The sequence below is a fragment of the Lactuca saligna genome, chromosome 2 (assembly GCF_052625555.1).
Source record: "Lactuca saligna cultivar CGN05327 chromosome 2, ASM5262555v1, whole genome shotgun sequence".
In the NCBI taxonomy this organism is placed as follows: domain Eukaryota; kingdom Viridiplantae; phylum Streptophyta; class Magnoliopsida; order Asterales; family Asteraceae; genus Lactuca; species Lactuca saligna.
The window spans coordinates 146,849,914-146,871,206 of NC_136418.1; the positions used below are offsets into that span (position 1 = coordinate 146,849,914).

The following is a 21,293-nucleotide window of genomic DNA, read 5'->3' on the forward strand; positions in this document are numbered from 1 at the left end:
AATTTATTGAGGATACACCACAAATCAATTTAGTTGATGATTCGGCAAAAGATGATCAATCAAATGTTAACAAACGAAAAAGAACAAATAGCAAAACGAAAACAAGTCACTAAAAAAAACAAACAAGTGGCAAAGAAACATCCTCTTGTTGGGACTCATTTGATAAAGTTATGATAAAAGAAGATGATGGTATGGAAAGAAGATATGGAAAATGTCAATGGTGTGAAAGGCTACTAAAGGCGGATGTGGAAAGGAATGGGACTTCTAGTTTACTCAAACACGTAGATCGGTGTCAAAAAAACCCGAATAAGCTACAAGATCCAACTCAAACCAAATTGAATCTAAAAAAGGAGTCAAATGGAGATACTAGTGTTAAAACATGGAAACACGATGATGCAAGGATCAAAAAAGCATTACTTAACCTTTTTGTGGTAGGCGAATTACCTTTCAAGTTCGTTGAAAACGAGGCTTTTGTGGAATACACCAATGCACTTAATGCTAAGGTTGTGTTGCCATCTATACATACAATATCCCGAAATGTTTCCAAATTTTACATAGAAGAAAGAACCAAAATGCTTCAATTTTTAAGTAACCCAAAGACCGCTATACATTTGACAACGGACACTTGGACGTCTTCTTGTCAAAGGACTACTTACATGGTGGTCACGGCTCACTTCATAGATGAGAATTGGATGATGCACAAGAGAATTATAAACTTTAGGGAGATAGATAGCCATAAGGGAGAGGATATGGGCCGAGAATTACTCGATTGTATTCGTGGATGGGGAATGAAAAATGTCATGACCATTACCTTGGACAACGCCGCTACAAACGACAAGGCAATGGACTTTTTGGTCAAAAAGTTACCCAATATTTACGAGGGTGGAAAGCATTTCCAAGTTAGGTGTATGGCTCACATTTTAAACCTTATTGTAAAGGATGGACTAAAATACCAAAACTATCATGTTGAGTGTATCCAAAAGGCGGTACGGTACATTAGATTGTCACCACAAAGAATAAACAAGTTCAAGAAGGCGATGAAAGATTGTGGCTTACAAACGAAGAAGTTTCTATGTGGTGACACTCCTACCCGATGGAACTCGACTTTCAAGTTATTGAAGTCCGCATATGAGTTACGAGAGGCATTTACGGAATTTGGCATAAGAGGTAATATTTATTTTTAAGTTATATATCATCTTTTCAGCAAAATTATTAAGATTTTGTTTAGACTATAATTTTGTTTGTTTATGTATCTTTGACAGATAAATCATATGAAAGGGATCTCGGTAGAGTACCGGAAAATTATGACTTTGAAGTTGTAACCGAAATGGTGAAATTCTTTGAAAAATTCAAAACAAAAACAGAGCTTGTTTCGGCTACATCAAAACCTTTGGTAAATCTTTTTATCAGGGAAGTCTTAGATGTGGACATACATCTAAGAAAGTGGTCAACCAAACCAATGTTTCTCGATATGGTAAAAGATATGAGGACGAAATACGAAAAGTATTGGGGTTCATACAACAAGATGAATGATTTTATGTACTTTGCGGTTTTACTTGATCCTACCACCAAATCACCTTTTTTGTTACATGCTTTTAAAAAAATGATCGGGTACATGGAACCATCATTGACCCCCGCGAGCATAGACATAAAATCACGTCAAATGGTCCGAGAGGTTGACAATAGGATGGAAAATTTATTTATGACCTACTTGGAACGATTTGACAGCGGTGGATCATCTCAACAAGAAGCGAGTCAAATAGTCATTGATGTTGATGATGATAATGATTTTTTCGGTGATTTTCTTTGTACGGGAGGTAGCAACTCGGATCCAACGGATAACGAGTTACGAACTTATTTGAAAGAGAATATAGTTAATTATAAAAAAGATTTCTCAATTCTCGGGTGGTGGAGAGTAAACGCAATTAGGTTCCCAACAATTGCTCGGATGGCGAAAGGTGATTACTTTTTTTTATACTTTCATAATTTATTTATAAATTAATGTTATTACAATTTAATTCTTTGTTGTTAGATATATTGGCGATACAAATCTCAAGTGTAGCGTTCGAGTCCGCGTTTAGCACATGTGGTAGAGTTGTAAGTGAGTATCGGACTAGTTTATCGACGTTGATAGTTGAAGCTTTGTTATGCACCCAAGATTGGGTGAGAAAAACTACAAATCCGATAATTGACAACATTGATGACATCTTGAACGATGATGATATAGCTTTGGGTAAAAAAAAATTACAAGCTTTGTTCTTTTTTTATACAATATTACTTTTTATTAAATACTAACAACATTTTCATTTGTGTTTATGTATAGATTGCACAAGCTTTAAATATATTACATATAGATGAAAATGATAAGGGGAAGAAGCCAATGGAAGATTAGATTACGAGTTTATGAAGTTTGTTGTTTTGATTGCTTTTAAAGTTTAAACTTTAAACTATGTTTTTTGTTGCTATGGTATTATTTTTGTATGTTTGTGTTTAAATTGTTAACTTTTGTTGGTGAACTTGAAATATATGTTAGTTGTTTTTATTTGGAAAATTAAGTTTGCAAGTTATAATATTTTACATCAATGTAGATTACTTATACTTTACGCAACTAAAGTGGTACCGGTCCAAACGTGTCCAAAAATGGGAAAACCCGGACCCGGACACGGACACGATGCATCCGGTCTGGTCCATGGTCCAAGATTTACTCCCTAACCGGTCCGGTCCAAGAGCCGGTCCGGTTCGGTCCGGTCCAAATGCTCACCCCTAACGTACACCTATATTATTTATGGTTGGACCGGTGAACAACCAACCTTGAGCAAGGAGTTTGACAGACTACAATGTTTGAAACCTTTAGAGATTGAAGGATGTTCTCAATATTCCCTCCAAAAACCTAATATCAACCCCAAAACTGTTGGATTAGTGTCTAAGTCCATAACTATTTTGGTATGTACTTGACCCGATGGTGCATGGTCCTTTTGGGTTGCCTTCACCAAAGCAACTTGATTGGAGAAATGAATAAAGAGAGAGAGGATAATATGATTTATTAATATGTTATAAGAATAATATATTAAAGGAGAAATCATATTTGTTTAATTAGTATTGGTCAATAATTAATTAAGAATTAGTTTTGTGATCAAATGTAATTAATTAAACTAGAGGGGCTGAATTGTAATTATGTGATAGTTACAAAACAAGGTAAGGATTATCTTATATATATGGTGAACGAATTTGAGGTGTAAATCCCTTAGAATTCGAGTATGATAAGGATTCAAGGATTATCTTATTGGTTGCTTAATGGATAATCAACTAGATAAGGATAATGACTGAAACCCTATCTCTACACCTATATAAACACCCCTAGGGCCATGAATTCGAGGATCCCTTCCCAAGAGGTCCTAGATACGAATTCTAACCTCTCACCTCTCTCCTTATACCTTCTCCACTTGCTTATGGTGTTTGTGAGCCATTAGAAGAGTGACACTTGTGACTCTAAGCCTTCCAAAGTCAATACAAGGAGATTTGGGATTGTTATTACTACATAACAATCAAGGTATGTTCTTAAACCTAATTAAATATTAATATGATTACTTGTATGCTAGAATTAGGGTTTATAGTCTTGGATTCAAAGCATGTACAATAGAGAAACCTAGATCCAAGCATTAGGGTTTGTATGAGCACATAGGATGTCTTATGACCAAAACCCAACAAAAACAACATATACATTTTAAAAAATACTTAAAAATCAGGGATGACGTTTAGATTTTGCTAGTTTGCCTAAACCGATAGAAGAACAAAGAACTAATGGCTCCACAACCGTGGTAGCAGATAAATCCATAGTTCTCCTTCAATCATGCAGTAGACTACAAACTTCTCTTTCTATCATTTGAAATCGGTAGGATTTCAATTCTATTTCCATATTTTGGAAATCTGTAAGATTCATAAATTCGATTACTCTCTATAATTAAGAAATATGTAGGATTTATTGAATCAATCACTCTTTATAATTTGGAACCTTACCATAAAAGGATTAGAGATGACTGTTTACCCCTCCTGATTTAACAACCTCGAAAACCTTTGCCCAAGAATGGTGATCCCATAATACAAAGAGATCGAAATGTACATCTGGGGTTTAACTCCTTCAGTTCTAGGTCTGGTTACTGCATCAATATCCACTATATTTGATAATGCCAAGAAGATGGCGTATCAATTGACAGAGTAGTATATTCGTTAGGGTACCATAACCCCACCACAACAAAAAAAAAAAGATTGGGAATGCAAAAAAGTGATGGGTTTTGAGCATTACAACATTCCTATGGTGCACATGCAACCCTAAATGCTTTGGATCTTGGTTTTTCTCAAGTTATACATGCAAATTAATTTTCCAAAGCAAGAACCCTAATTCTAAGATATAAAATCGAAATCTACTAATATTAAGGTTAGAAAAATACCTTTCTTGTGGATTGCTTGATCTTAACCTTCAAGAGCTTAGTGCCTCAATTGATGCACCTCTAATGGAGTTACAAACACCACTTAGCAATGGATGAACAAGAGAGGGAGGTGGAGGCTATAGGATTTAGGCCAACGTTTCTTCTAGGGAATCAAGTGGCTGATTTTCAGAGCCTTGGGGTTCCTTTTATAGTTGAGGCTACTAGCCACTGAAGAAACATACAAGATGGAGAAAATCACCAGGATATATCTCAAAGAAGTAGTCAGACTACACAGTGTGCCCATATCTTTTATCTCGGACTGATATAGCATATACACTTCCAAATTTTGGCAATCATTACAAGGGTTCCTAGGAACCAAAACCAACATGAGCATCGCATATAATCCATTGACAGATGACTAGGAAAAACAAAGATACAAACTTTGGAAGACATGCCCCGTGCTTAGGTGATAGAGTTTAGTAAATCAGGGGATACTCACTCATCACTAGTTGACTTTTTCATATAAAAATAGTTATCACACTAGCATCAAGGCCGCTCCATTTGAGTCCTTGTACAGATATATATGCCATTATTCGTTATGTTATGCTGAAGTTGGACATACCCCATCAGCTATAAGGCACGTTGGAGATACACTACTCACTGGCCCCGAGGGCAATCAAGAAACAAGGAAGAAGATCGTTCATATAAAGGAACAATTAAATGACATGTAGTCATCAAAAAATCAGACCTTTTCAGCTTAATTAAACGTCAAACCTTTAACGCCATCTCACAGATACCAGTATATCATAATACAATTATGTATGTATTTTTGGAATCACCATGACCTATACATTAAGCAGACGCTTTTAGAAAATTTATATGAATAAATAAGATGGCACGATAATCGAGATATAAATCACGATAAATAAATATATATAAAATATATTGTAGTTATTATTGTGAAAAGTATTTATACGATGTATAATGGCAAGACCAAGATAAATGTGTGTGTGTGTGTGTGTATATATATATATATATATATATATATTTGTCGTCGTATACGATTTCATAAGATCCAAATTAGCCATGTAATCACAATACATATATGTTATAAAATTAGAATTATACAACAACACTAAATATATATAAATTTATATATATATGTATACACGAGTATGAGACACATGTCATAATCAGTTATAAGTGGTGGATTAAATTTTTATAAACATATATTAGATATCCCCTAATCTAATAAATATGTAGAATCTCGCCACGTGGCATTCACATAGCCCCCTCACCCAATCAAATTTTCCCACTCTTTTCTTATAATGTTAATTTCTGATATTACCCTTCAAAAAACAAAGCAATTGCATAATTTCTGGACGTGATTTTGACTTCTTCCTAGAAAATTCAAACAAATGGAAAGTAAATAATCATTATTTAATTTCTAACGATAAACGTATTTTTCAAATTCTTTCAAATATATCATGATTATCAATTCCTAAAAAACGCAATTTAGCTAATCAATTTATCTTAAATACATTCTCACGGTTATTTTCATTCACAGCGAATCCAAAATTCAGAGAAAAAGAAAACATTGCAGGAAATCTTCAAGTCGACTTTTGTTATTGCTTTAAGGTATGCTATTAAAATTCTTTTTATTGTTATTCACTTTGTTCATGTTGCAGTCGTCTGATATCTGTTTCTATCTCAATGTATTTGTCGTTGTTATCAAATCTTCATGTTGCCTTCTGTTATTCTTTTATGTAGGCTTTTAAAAAATTTTCTTATAATTATTGAATGTGTTCATCTTCATGTCGCATTCTATCTGTGACTATCTAAATGTATTACTCACTATTAGTGTATGTATATATTTTAAATATCGATGTAATAAATTGTTTATTGTCACTCTTTATGTCAATGGTTTAAACATTTTATATGTATTTGTAACCTTGTGTGTATATGTATGCCTGTTTCTTTTTTTCCCTGATTTCTAATTAGTCATGGCATGTTATTAATAATGAAATCAAAATCAAAATTTTGTTATGTTTTGATATTTTAATATACTGATTTATTCATCAGATTAATATATTTTGTTGTCATTCAATGTGTATGCAATAAATTTTGTATAATATGCAAAAAAAATAGTTATTTGTATCTTTATTTTATGATTATATCAATTCATTTTTTATATGCATTTAACAGTTAATACTCTTTCGATTATTCCAATGTGTATACATGTGTGACTGCTTAACTGTTTATTTTCTTCACTGCTTAACTGTTTAACTGCTTAATTTCTTAACTGTATATGTAGCACCTAAAAAATTACAAATCTCTTCGGCCTTCTTCTTCCTTGTTCTGCACATCAAAAAAGAACAAGTAAACTGATTTGAAGATTAATTTCTTCAACCAAAATCTACACTCATACAAAAGCTGTACAATGCTAAAAAGAACACTCAAACTCAACCACAAACTGATAAAATCAAACAAACACCCAGCTTTGATCGAACCGTTTGCCTACACCATTGTTTTTCAGCCAAGAACACATTGTTCTTGATCTCATGTACACCTGCAAACAAGAAGAACAACAATACATTCTTCTTTTTTTATGCTTCATTTTCTTTCTGTCAAATTCAATCAACCAAAACACCCATCGATTTCTGTCGAAAATCAAGCCAAACACACACCAAAACCCATTGATTTCTGTCTAACACAAGCAAAAAAAAAAAAAAAAAAAAAAAAAAATCTCGAAAAAACAGTCGGAAACGCCGAATGCCACCGCCCCAGACGACCCACTGCCGCCATACAACTCCCATCTGCACCCACCGAAGACCACGGTAGCTTCGTTCTTCTTCTTCTATCGAGCACTACTGCCAAAACCCGCACCGAAGTTGTTGTTTCCGCTTGCCTTGCTCCATCGGGCCATATGTCCTCCTCCCCTTCGCATGTGCTACCGGATTCGAAAGAGAAGCAGCCGGGAACTGCTTGAGAAGCCCTCGCTGCAGCTACCGAGACCGACGAAACCTTCCGGCCTCCCTTTCCCCCCTTAAAACCTCATCATCGGAGAAGGAGCGCAGCCACGCTGCTTCGTCCCTTCTCTTTTCTTCGGACCATTCGAGCGTCGGAGGCGCTCACCTCCTCACGGCTTCACCCATCGAGAATGTACGGCAGTTTGCTGCTTCATTCTTCTTCTTCCTTCGCTCTAGCCGACAAGGATACTCGTCCCTCCCCGCGATCTGTAATCGCCGATACCACCCTCGGTCCCCCTTTTTGGCCTGCGACGAGCAAGGAACCAAGGATCGAAACCCCCCAAATCGAAGTTGGTGTTCGCTTTCTCCTCCTGCAATGACGCTTCCGTTCCTTTGCTGCCTTGGGTTCATACGAATTCATCCATTGCCCGATCAAACAAAAGAAACGGGACTTAAAACCCTAAATTAGATTAAGTTCGGGCCACTAATCACAAATGGTCCCCCCATAGGATTTCCTTTTATAAAAGCTCTAAAATCATTTTATATTTGTAGAATAAGCAAAATACACTTTCACTTTAACCATTTCTTCAAAAATAGTCTATTCCCCAAACTTTGGTGTATTTTATTCAAAACAGCCCCTCCCATGGAGATTCTTAACAATACCAGCCCAAGACTCAAACATTAAACTCATTAAAACCATTTCAGTCCCTCCCTTGAAATTTTTTAACCAAAGCAGTCCTATTGTGGTTAATTAAATTTACCCAACAACCCCCAACAGTTTAAATTCGTTACGAAAGAGTCCCAAAAATACTTCAAGGTTCAAGAAGGGTGACTTTGCGGTTTTTCACGTCAAGTTTTTCAAAGAAACCGAATTCGAACGATTGGAACTCACGCTTCAACAATGAGTACTTATGACCCCCTTTTAGTCTTTTAATTATTCACCCGGGGGGGAAGGAGAATACATGTGCCAATATATTTTGTTTATACAAACCAATTATTTTTTATGCGAAAATACAATAAACAATGCTTTATTAAAATATTATTATCTAACAATTTACCATATTGTTACAAATAAACTAGTATAAGTTTTCCGCATACGTATTATGGTTATTTTATCATGAAATAAACATTTTGTACAACAAATACCAAACGATACAAAATTATATGATTTTTATGTGACATTGCATATTATAACAATTACGTTATGAAACTTTATAGTATTTCAACGATTCAAGCTATTATTAAACATGTTTATTTATATGTTTAAGTGCACCACGTTTACACATGTACATATTATCATTAATTGGAAACCTTCATTTTTATAAAAGCGAGCACATTACAGTTTTACAGATATTTCAAACATACTCGACTTTTATAAACTTTGTATGACGATATTCATTATACCTAGTGACTTAATCGCAATTAATTTAGGGCTTATTCACAAACTTTTTAGTAAATGGTTTTTTAGTGAGACATTATTTATTAGCTGAGTTTAAATACTTAGCATAACAACATTACTATAATCGTTAATCTTTGGAGCGAGATACATATGTATAGATCTATACAGGGTTGACATTCCCACATGAGGTTGCTAGCTACAACCATAGGCGGATCCACATTGGAGCCTGGGGTATCCCAGGATACCCCTAAAAAAATTTCAGTAGTATATTTGGTTTATGTTGAGCTTGAAGTGTCTTCTTCCCCACTAAAACCCTAACCGACCTCACTCATTTTTCAGTCTTTTTTCTCTCGGGTTTGGTAGCTAAGAGGGAGGGAGAAGCGATTCAAATGGTCCAAGGGAAGGTTACTAAGGGTCAAGGTTAAAAGGCTTTCAAAAATTTGAGCACTTCTACGTTTAAATCAAGCAAAAAAGCCATGGATACACAGCTGCGTTGCCTGTTATCAAACAAATGAATATATTACATTTTTGACACAATTGACCACTCGGGTATAAGCATATAAACATAATCTACCCTGAAGCCAATATAGCTAATTAAAACAGTTTTTGGAAATTGCTATTTACCCCCTTGATATATATATATATATATATATATATATATATATATATATATATATATATATATATATATATATATAATTTTTAATCAAAGAATAATGATTTAATTCTATTAATACTATGAGTATTACTTTTATTATTATTATTATTATTATTATTATTATTATTATTATTATTATTATTATTATTATTATCTTTTATAACAATTAAAAGATTTAATTACCGGAATCAAAACGGATGTTACAAATATCGATTATCATTCTTTGCAATTAATCGTCTTCGTAAAATGAAAGATCGAAGATGTGAACTTTAAAACGTAACTGTCTTATGTAAGTTGAACTTTTTGTCTAATGGAATTCCGGTTTTTTTTGCTTTCTTATTGTATATTACATGGCCTTTTTTTTTTGCGGGATACCGCTTTACTATGAACCTGGCTCGGCCACTTGCTACAACCCTCGACCGATCAATCAAAGCGGGTGATAGGTGCTTATAATTTTTACTACAACGTCTAATGAAGCGTTGTAGGGGGTACAATCAATCACATATTTCGGTTGTAGGACTCACCAAACAAATTAACTAGAATATATATCTCTCACTACAACCATGGGCTTGGTTGCTTTCAAAACTATTTTTAAGTATGGAGTTACTTATTTAACATAACAGTTTGGTTTTCAAGGATATTTTTATTACGAACACAGTTTAAAGTATGGATTTACTTATACAAAAGATATATTTTTGCTTTCAACGATTTATTACAAACACAGTTAAAGTACGAATTTACTTATACATAAATATATTTTGGGCTTTTAAAGACTCATTGCAAACACTGTTTTTAACTATTGTTATACATACAAAGATAATACTTTTTGGAGTTTTTAAAAGTACTATTGCGGTTAGCAGAAAACCTGTAATGCTCACCAACCTTGTGTTGACCCTCAAAACTACATATATTTTCAGGAAATCACTAAACACACATTCAAGACGGATTGGATTACAGGTGACCTAGCTTACTTGTTGTTGTATTATATGTCATTCACTTAAGGTAATTCATGTATTATTATTATTTGTACGAACCTTGTATTCAAACATCAAGATGGAATGTAAATTCTATTTTTTTATTGTTGTACTCGTGCTGTATATTCAGTTTACATGTGATCCATGAACAACTTAGTCGCACAACCCGATGTGTTTCGTGCACTCGGCCGGGGGTGTGATAGATTGCTATCAAAGCTAAATAAGCTATAGAGAACTTGTAATCCTCTAACTAGCTTCAAATTAAAGTGTTATTATTATTAATTACACTAGTTCTTGGGTACTTACGGCATGAGGAATCTGGTTTGAGTTGTCGCTTGGGTTGTTGGATTTCAGAACGACTTAATTGCTAAGATGGTTATACCTTACGATGTTTCCTGTCTGGCCCTCATATGTACCCAATAGTCTTGGAGTAAAAAACAAAATTTAATAATGTTGCAAACCCCACCAACAATAACATATAATATATATATATATATATATATATATATATATATATATATATATATATATATATATATATATATATATATATATATATATATATATATAGGGAAATGATCAAATGAGAACACCTAAAAGGTTGAGAACGCGAAAACAAGTATATTCATTTCTGATTCCGTGTATTCATTTGTGGAGAAATAATAAATTTTTACGCATAAGAAACATGAATATGCTTTTTCTCTTCAATTGAAATTAAATGCGTAAAAATTTATCATTTCTACACAAATGAATAAATGGAATCGCAAATGAATATACATTGTTCTCGCGTTCTCAACCTTTTTTTTGTTCTCATTTGATCCTACTCCTATATATATATATATATATATATATATATATATATATATATATATATATATATATATATATATATATATACTCTAACCCGCGATGAGAACACTAAATAAAATTCCAACATGCCTCCAACAAAAACTACCAACTCTACCCATTAGGTCAAAGACCTCAATTAAGGTTAGTACCGTAGATAAGCCATACCATAAATAAACCTGAAACGTACACCTATATTATTTATGGTTGGACCGGTGAACAACCAACCTTGAGCAAGGAGTTTGACAAACTACAATGTTTGAAAGCTTTAGAGATCGAAGGATGTTCTCAATATTCCCTGCAAAAACCTAGAATCAACCCAAAAACAACATATACATTTTAAAAAATACTTTAAAATCTGGGATGACGTTTAGATTTTGCTAGTTTGCCTAAACCGAAAGAAGAACAAAGAACTAATGGCTCCACAACCGTGGTAGCAGAGAAACCCATAGTTCTCCTTCAATCATGCAGTAGACTACAAACTTCTCTTTCTATCATTTGAAATCGGTAGGATTTCAATTCTATTTCCATATTTTGGGAATCTGTAAGATTCATAAATTCGATTACTCTCTATAATTAAGAAATATGTAGGATTTATTGAATCAATCACTCGCTATAATTTGGAACCTTACCATAAAAGGATTGGAGATGACTGTTTACACCTCCTGGTTTAACAACCTTGAAAATCCTTGCCCAAGAATAGTGAACCCATAATACAAAGAGATCGAAATGTACATCTGCGGTTTAGCTCCATTAGCAATGGATGAACAAGAGAGGGAGGTGGAGGCTATAGGATTTCGGCCAACATTTCTTCTATGGAATCAAGTGGTTGATTTTAATAGCCTTGGGGTTCCTTTTATAGTTGAGGCTACTAGCCACTAAAGAAACATACAGGATGGAAAAAATCACGAGGACATATCTTAAAGAAGTAGTTCGACTACACAGTTTGCCAATATCTTTTATCTCGGACTGATATAGCATATACACTTCCAAACTAGGAAAAATAAAGATACAAACTTTGGAAGACATGCCCCGTGCTAGGGTGATAGAGTTTAGTAAATCAGGGGATACTCACTCATCACTAGTTGAATTTTCATATAAAAATAGTTATCACACTGGCATAAAGGCCGCTCCATTTGAGTCCTTGTACAGATAAATATGTTGTTATTCGTTATGTTATGCAGAAGTTGGAGATACCCCATTAGTTATAAGGCACGTTGGAGATACACTACTCACTGGCCCTGAGGGCAATTAGGAAACAAGGAAGAAGATCGTTCATATAAAGGAACAATTAAATGCCATGTAGTTATCAAAAAATCAGACCATTTCAGTTTAATTGAACGTGAAACCTTTAGCGCCATCTCACAGAGACCAGTATATCGTAATACAATTATGTATGTATTTTTGGAATCACCATGACCTATACATTAAGCAGACGCTTTTAGAAAATTTATATGAATAAATAAGATAGAACGATAATCGAGATATAAATCACGATAAATAAATATATACAAAATATATTGTAGTTATTTTTGTGAAAAGTATTTATACGATGTATAATGGCAAGACCAATATAAATGTATATATATATATATATATATATATATATATATATATATATTTGTTGTCGTATACGATTTCATAAGATCCAAATTAGCCATGTAATCACAACACATATATGTTCTAAAATTAGAATTATACAACAACACTAAATATATATATAAATTTATATACATATGTATACACGAGTATGAGACACATGTCATAATCAGTTATAAGTGGTGGATTAAATTTTTACAAATATATATTAGATATCCCCTAATATAATAAATATGTAGAATCTCGCCACGTGGCATTCACATAGCCCCCTCCCCCAATCGAATTTGCCCACTCTTTTCTTATAATGTTAACTAGGTTAAAACCCGTGGAACCCACGGGTGCTGTTTTTGAATTGAATTTAAAAATTAATTATTTAATAAAATATTAGATCAATAATTCTGATAACTTATAAATTGTAATATTGAATATTTAAATAATTTTTTTTATTGGTAATTATTTAATTACTAACTAAATGGGAAGTATTTAATTAGGAATGAAGATTTTTTAAAACTATTTTTTTTATTCATCATTCTAATTGGACATATGCAGATGATACAATACCAATGTGTGTAATGAAATTAACATAAAATACAACAATACGTAATTATAAAAAAATACAGTAATATGATGGATTAAGTGTGATTTCCTAAAATTGAATAAAACGACGTTACAAAAAAGTTGGCTACAAATTTCGAAAAACTTCCTTATAAACAACATTGGAAGTTTTATTTCTGAGTTTGCCATCTTTATCTAAAATTAATAATTTTAATCCCTCTCTGAACTCTAGATAAGGCAACATACAATTGTCCATGTGAAAAAACTGGATCTTTCAGAAACAGACCAACCTTTGACAACGATTGTCCTTGACTTTTGTTAATAGTCATTGCAAAACATACAGCCAAAGGAAACTGTCTTCTTGTGAATTTGAAGGGAATCTTTTTTTCTGATGGAGTTAAAGACATTCTTGGAATAAAAGTCCGATTTTCAATATTAGTTCCAGTTATTATACGTGCCTCAATAACACGTTTGCCCAATGATAACACCTGTAGTCTTGTGCCATTACATAAGTCGTTTTTCTGATCAATATTTCTCAGTAACATTACTGGAACACCAATTTTTAAAACTAATTTATGATTTGGTAAACCGGATACTTTGAGTCCATTTAATACATCAGGAGAGTATAGATTTGCATCAAATTGATCATGGAGAAATTCGGATTCACATATGCAGTCTGAACTTAAATATTCAACTTGATCTCCTGGAAACTTCTTAAGTAAACGGTCGTTTATTTCCTGGACAACTTCATTTTTTGGAGCAAGTATCGCTCTTTCTTGGAAATAATTTATATCGCTATAGTACTCTAAAATTGAAGGATATACAAACTCAATTAAGGAACCTATAGGATCATGTGAATCATTAATGAGAATATCATCCGGAATATCGATAATCATTTCACCGTCGTTCGGACCACCAAGTTTTCCTTCTCCTATATCCAACAACCAATTTGCAAAATCTCTTATTTTTCCTATATTTGATTGATCCCTTCCAACAGTTAGCCTCATGTTTTTTGTTAATCTATGGACTTTGCAATGTTCCCATAAATATGAAGAACTCAAAGAAGCATTTACAATGTTCTGTCTACTGCCACCCGGCACAACAGGTAGAATTTGTCTAAAATCTCCTCCAAAGACAATAACTTTCCCTCCAAATGGAATATTTGAGATGGTTGAATTTACGCACCTTAATAAATCCTTCAAAGTTCGATCTAAAGCTTCAAATGCATGCTTATGGAGCATAGGTGCTTCATCCCAAATTATCAAAGAGGTTTTCCTTATTAAGCTTGCCAACTCACCGTCTGGATTTATGTTACAAAAAGAATCCTCTGTAAGCTCAAATTGAATTATAAATCGAGAGTGTGCTGTTCTACCACCGGGCAATAATAAGGAAGCAATACCACTTGAAGCAACATTTAATACAATATTTCCTTCAGATCTAATTGCTGCAGATATTGTTTTCCATAAAAAAGTTTTACCCGTTCCACCATACCCGTAAACAAAGAAGACACCTCCTTTATTATGTTGAATAGCACTCTTGATGTTTAGGAAAATGTTCCATTGCTCATTTGTTAATGCAAGAAACATACGATCATAGTCATTCTTTATCACGGGAATGTCATAATCTAGTTCCTCGGTGATAAGTCGATTGTTTGAAGAAGAAACGGATTCAACATCTGGGTATGGCATGTTTTTGAAGTTTTTGAGAGTAGAGTTGTTTCGAAGTAAAATTTGTTGTATTTCGAACAAAGTTAAGTTCTTAAGTTCATCTACTCCGAGAGACAATTCTGCACGAAAATATTAAATAATTAATAAAATACGTGGTTGATATTTAATAATTTCATTACTAATTATTTAATGGGTGTTGAAAAATAAAAATAAATTAATTTTAAAAAATAAGAAAAAATGTAATACCTGCTGACTTAAATCTTCGTCGTTGGCTATATAGAATTCCATCTGCCAAATATTCCCATGTATTTTCCCAAACGATCTCTGGTTTAGACATACTATTACACATCAACAATGTAGCAAATAAAAAGCGTAGATAAAAACCAGATCCAGAATGACTTGCTTCTTTAATTGCATCAATGTATTCCTTGTCATCATCTAAAAAAACGCAATTTAGCTAATCAATTTATCTTAAATACATTCTCACGGTTATTTTCATTCACAGCGAATCCAAAATTCACAGAAAAAGAAAACATTGCACGAAATCTTCAAGTCGACTTTTGTTATTGCTTTAAGGTATGCTATTAAAATTCTTTTTATTGTTATTCACTGTGTTCATGTTGCAGTCGTCTGATATCTGTTTCTATCTCAATGTATTTGTCGTTGTTATCAAATCTTCATGTTGCCTTCTGTTATTCTTTTATGTAGGCTTTTAAAAAAATTTCTTATAATTATTGAATGTGTTCATCTTCATGTCGCATTCTATCTGTGACTATCTAAATGTATTACTCACTATTAGTGTATGTATATATTTTAAATATCGATGTAATAAATTGTTTATTGTCACTCTTTATGTCAATGGTTTAAACATTTTATATGTATTTGTAACCTTGTGTGTATATGTATGCCTGTTTCTTTTTTCCCTAATTTCTAATCAGCCATGACATGTCATTAATAATGAAATCAAAATCAAAATTTTGTTATGCTTTGATATTTTAATATACTGATTTATTCATCAGATTAATATATTTTGTTGTCGTTCAATGTGTATGTAATAAATTTTGTATAATATGCAAAAAAAAATAGTTATTTGTATCTTTATTTTATGATTATATCATCTAATTTTTTTTTTATATGCATGTAACAGTTAATACTCTTTCGTTTATTCCAATGTGTATGTATGTGTGTGACTGCTTAACTGTTTATTTTCTTGTCGTTTATTCCAATGTGTATGTATGTGTGTGACTGCTTAACTGTTTATTTTCTTGACTGCTTAACTGTTTAACTGCTTAATTTCTTAACTGTATATGTAGCACCTCAAAAATTACAAATCATCAGATCACGTCTTCGGCCTTCTTCTTCCTTGTTCTGCACATCAAAAAAGAACAAGTAAACTGATTTGAAGATTAATTTCTTCAACCAAAATCTACACTCATACAAAAGCTGTACAATGCTAAAAAGAACACTCAAACTCAACCACAAACTGATAAAATCAAACAAACACCCAGCTTTGATCGAACCGTCTGCCTACACCATTGTTTTTCAGCCAAGAACACATTGTTCTTGATCTCATGTACACCTGCAAACAAGAAGAACAACAATACATTCTTCTTTTTTTATGCTTCATTTTTTTTCTGTCAAATTTAATTAACCAAAACACCCATCGATTTCTGTCGAAAATCAAGCCAAACACACACCAAAACCCATTGATTTCTGTCTAAAACAAGCAAAAAAAAAAAAGAAAAAGAAAAAAAACCTCGAAAAAACAGTCGGAAAGGCCGAATGCCACCGCCCCAGACGACCCACTGCGGCCATACAACTCCCATCTGCACCCACTGAAGACCACGGCAGCTTCGTTCTTCTTCTTCTTCAATCGAGCACTACTGCCAACACCCGCACCGAAGTTGTTGTTTCCGCTTGCCTTGCTCCATCGGGCCAAATGTCCTCCTCCCCTTCGCATGTGCTACCGGATTCGAAGGAGAAGCAGCCGGGAACTGCTTGAGAAGCCCTCGCTGCAGATACCGAGACCGACGAAACCTTCTCGCCTCCCTTTCCCTCTTCAAACCTCATCATCGGAGAAGGAGCGCAGCCACGCTGCTTCGTCCATTCTCTTTTCTTCGGACCATTCGAGCGTCGGAGGCGCTCACCTCCTCACAGCTTCACTCATCGAGAATGTACGGCGGTTTGCTGCTTCATTCTTCTTCTTCCTTCGCTCTAGCCGACACGGAGACTCGTCCCTCCCCGCGATCTGTAATCGCCGATACCACCCTCGGTCCCCTTTTTGGCCTGCGACGAGCAAGGAACCAAGGATCGAAACCCCCCAAATCGAAGTTGGTGTTCGCTTTCTCCTCCACCTGCAATGACGCTTCCGTTCCTTTGCTGCCTTGGGTTCATAGGAATTCATCCATTGCCCGATCAAACAAAAGAAACGGGACTTAAAAACCTAAATTAGATTAAGTTCGGGCCACTAATCACAAATGGTCCCTCCAAAGGATTTCCTTTTATAAAAGCTCTAAAATCATTTTATAATTTATATTTGTAGAATAAGCAAAATACACTCTCACTTTAACCATTTCTTCAAAAATGAGTCTATTCCCCAAACTTTGGTGTATTTTATTCAAAACAACCCCTCCCATGAAGATTTCTTAACAATACCAGCCCAAGACTCAAACATTAAACCCATTAAAATCATTTCAGTCCCTCCCTTGAAATTTTTAACCAAAGCAGTCCTATTATGGTTAATTAAATTTACCCAACAACCCCCAACAATTTAAATTTGTTACAAAGCAGTCCCAAAAATATTTCAAAGTTCAAGAAATGTAACTTTTCGGTTTTTCACGTCAAGTTTTTCAAAGAAACCGAATTCGAACGATTGGAACTCACGCTTCAACAATGAGTACTTATGCGGTTAGTGGTGAGGTTTTGGCTAATAACCGCACTGAACCGCACCGCGCTCAATGCTAGCGTTTATCATAAGTTTTGTTGAATACACATGGGATAGCAGTGACATGAGTACCGATTCCACTTGGGTTAAAGTAATAATGAGTGGTGAATATTTGAGGCATTCGACCACTTGAAGCCTGTAGGGATCGTAAAGTAAAGGATTCAGATCTATAATCCAGTTTTGATTGGGTTTGATGGTCAACAGAGAAGAAGAAGTAGTTTGTTCATGAACTGATGAAGATTCAACCATTATTGTAGGCGTGAAGAAAAAGATGAATAGTAGAAATTCGTCGGGTGTTCTTGAGAGAATTTGGAAGTGGTAAAGTGGTACAAGGGGTGTGAGAAGCCTTATATACCGTTTCCAGGAGAGAGAAAGAATCCGGAGTAATAATGATATGATCTTCTGAATCGGCGCTTGAAAAAGCGAAATGTGACAGTTAAGTTTCCCTAGGAAGACGTCATCAGGCGTGATATTAGGAACTGTTTCAAATTCACGTTCCCATTGCAAATCTTATCCAATGACTCGGATTGAAATGTTATCTTGTTACCTCCTTTTCAACTTCGAAAATGTTTCAAATTCCTTTTCAAACTGTGACAAACCCTTTCGCTTCATATAAGGTTGGCAATGTTCGCACCTTAACATAGTGTACCACCATAGAATTTACAACTTAAGCATCAAATCTGAAAAAGTGCCATTAGTACCACAAGCAATAATTGGGAAAATCATAAGGATCTTCGTGCAAGAGTGTGCCAATAGAAAAGAAATAAAGCAAAGTATTTGTGGGATTAAAGTGATGTCTATTTAGACATGAAACCATGGATCCCGGGCACGAATCGCTTCCTTTAAAGTCAATAGAGACTTAGAAGTGTCTGTGTGGTTTACCGTTGAAATATGATCACATGTTTGTTAAGAAACATTGAAAGGCATCTTTTCAAATTTAAGCTATACGGGGTGGCTTACTTTTAACCGGACATCAATACTTAACATAAGACCAAAAGCTAGATGAAGTACTTGTGAGACCGATGTGGTATATAAAACAGGTAGGTTTGTATAATTTTCAGTGACTTGGTGATAAGCCTAGAAATATCAAAAAGAAAAACAAAGTGGATATTTTGGGAAGAAAAGTCTTAGTATTTAGACAATTTCATAAAGATCGCTCAAAAAATAAAAAGGAGATTTCTTGGTACCTTCCATTAAAGTGGATTCGTTAATACGTGGGTGAAAACTATCTTCAAATCAGTTTACTTGTTCTTTGTTGATGTGCAGAACAAGGAAGAAGAACGCCGAAGACGTGATATGATGATTTGTAATTTTTGAGGTGCTACATATACAATTAAGAAATTAAGCAGTTAAACAGTTAAGCAGTCAAGAAAATAAACAGTTAAGCAGTCACACACATACATACACATTGGAATAAACGAAAGAGTATTAACTGTTACATGCATATAAAAAAAATTAAATGATATAATCATAAAATAAAGATACAAATAACTATTTTTTTGCATATTATACAAAATTAATTGCATACACATTGAATGACAACAAAATACATTAATCTGATGAATAAATCAGTATATTAAAATATCAAAGCATAACAAAATTTTGATTTTGATTTCATTATTAATGACATGCCATGACTGATTAGAAATTAGGGAAAAAAGAAACAGGCATACATATACACACAAGGTTACAAATACATATAAAATGTTTAAACCATTGACATAAAGAGTGACTATAAACAATTTATTACATCGATATTTAAAATATATACATACACTAACAGTGAGTAATACATTTAGATAGTCACAGATAAAATGCGACATGAAGATGAACACATTCAATAATTATAAGAAGAAATTTGGAAAGCCTACATAAAAGAATAACAGAAGGCATCATGAAGATTTGATAACAATGACAAATACATTGAAATAGAAACAGATATCAGACGACTTCAACATGAACACAGTGAATAACCATAAAAAGCATTTTAATAGCATACCTTAAAGCAATAACAAAAGTCGACTTGAAGATTTCCTACAACGTTTTCTTTTTCTCTGAATTTTGGATTCGCTGTGAATGAAAATAACCATGAGAATGTATTTAAGATAAATTGATTAGCTAAATTGCGTTTTTTTAGGAATTGATAATCATGATATATTTGAAAGAATTTGAAAGATACGTTTATCGTTAGAACTCAAATAATGATTATTTACTTTCCATTTGTTTTAATTTTCCAGGAAGAAGTCAAAATCACGTCCAAAAATTATGCAATCGTTTTGTTTTTTGAAGGGTAATATCAGAAATTAACATTATAAGAAAAGAGTGAGAAAATTCGATTGGGGTAGGGGGCTATGTGAATACCACGTGGCGAGATTCTACATATTTATTAGATTAGGGATATCTAATATATATTTATAAAAATTTAATCCACCACTTATAACTGATTATGACATGTGTCTAATACTCATGTATACATATGTATATAAATTTATATATATTTAGTGTTGTTGTATAATTCTAATTTTATAACATATATGTGTTGTGATTTCATGGCTAATTTGGATCTTATGAAAATGTATACGGCAACAAATATATATATATATATATATATATATATATATATATATATATATATATATATAAATTGGTCTTGCCATTATATATCGTATAAATACTTTTCACAATAATAACTACAATATTATATATATATATATATATATATATTTATCGTGATTTATATCTCGATTATCGTGCCATCATATTAATCCATATAAATTTTCTAAAAACGTCTACTTAATGTATAGGTCATGGTGATTCCAAAAATACATACATAATTGTATTACGATATACTGGTCTCTGTGAGATGGCGCTAAAGGTTTCGCGTTCAATTAAGCTGAAAGGGTCTGATTTTTTTGATAACTACATGGCATTTAATTGTTCCTTTATATGAACGATCTTCTTCCTTGTTTCCTGATTGCCCTCAGGGCCAGTGAGTAGTGTATCTCCAACGTGCCTTATAACTAATGGGGTATCTCCAACTTCTGCATAACATAACGAATAACGGCATATTTATCTGTACAAGGACTCAAATGGAGCGGCCTTTATGCTAGTGTGATAACTATTTTTATATGAAAATTCAACTAGTGATGAGTGAGTATCCCCTGATTTACTAAACTCTATCACCCAAGCACGGGGCATGTCTTCCAAAGTTTGTATCTTTATTTTTCCTAGTCATATGTCAATGGATTATGTGCA

The 21,293-nt window shown here is 33.4% G+C and overlaps 2 protein-coding genes across 2 annotated transcripts; one reads left to right on the plus strand and one right to left on the minus strand.

The window, feature by feature from the left end:
- Nucleotides 1-1,471: 1,471 nt before the first annotated feature.
- LOC145030223 (zinc finger BED domain-containing protein RICESLEEPER 2-like) lies at nt 1,472-2,392 on the plus strand. The gene is made up of 3 exons (XM_078978627.1): nt 1,472-1,958; nt 2,033-2,163; nt 2,324-2,392. Exons 1-3 carry the CDS (start codon nt 1,472-1,474, stop codon nt 2,390-2,392), a joined length of 687 nt encoding a protein of 228 aa, XP_078834753.1.
- Nucleotides 2,393-9,251: 6,859 nt separating this feature from the next.
- Nucleotides 9,252-17,164, minus strand: LOC145030224 (ATP-dependent DNA helicase RRM3-like). Its single transcript, XM_078978628.1, has 7 exons — nt 17,016-17,164; nt 16,792-16,811; nt 16,579-16,673; nt 16,423-16,462; nt 15,341-15,532; nt 13,882-15,213; nt 9,252-9,292 (listed from the first exon to the last, which is right to left on the minus strand). Exons 1-7 carry the CDS (start codon nt 17,162-17,164, stop codon nt 9,252-9,254), a joined length of 1,869 nt encoding a protein of 622 aa, XP_078834754.1.
- Between the last annotated feature and the right edge of the window lie 4,129 nt (nt 17,165-21,293).

What these genes read in the sequence shown, in the direction of transcription:
- LOC145030224 (XM_078978628.1), bottom strand. Translation starts at nt 17,164, where the DNA reads ATGAGGTTTGAAGAGGGAAAGGGAGGCGAGAAGGTTTCGTCGGTCTCG. An exon ending in ACAGAAATCAATGGGTTTTG is followed by an intron (nt 16,674 to 16,791) that starts GTGTGTGTTTGG and finishes TCTTGTTTGCAG; the next exon opens with GTGTACATGAGATCAAGAAC. An exon ending in CAAACGTGTTATTGAGGCAC is followed by an intron (nt 9,293 to 13,881) that starts GTATAATAACTG and finishes GTTTGATAACAG; the next exon opens with GCAACGCAGCTGTGTATCCA.
- LOC145030223 (XM_078978627.1), top strand. Translation starts at nt 1,472, where the DNA reads ATGGTAAAAGATATGAGGACGAAATACGAAAAGTATTGGGGTTCATAC. An exon ending in AATTGCTCGGATGGCGAAAG is followed by an intron (nt 1,959 to 2,032) that starts GTGATTACTTTT and finishes CTTTGTTGTTAG; the next exon opens with ATATATTGGCGATACAAATC. An exon ending in TGTTATGCACCCAAGATTGG is followed by an intron (nt 2,164 to 2,323) that starts GTGAGAAAAACT and finishes GTTTATGTATAG; the next exon opens with ATTGCACAAGCTTTAAATAT.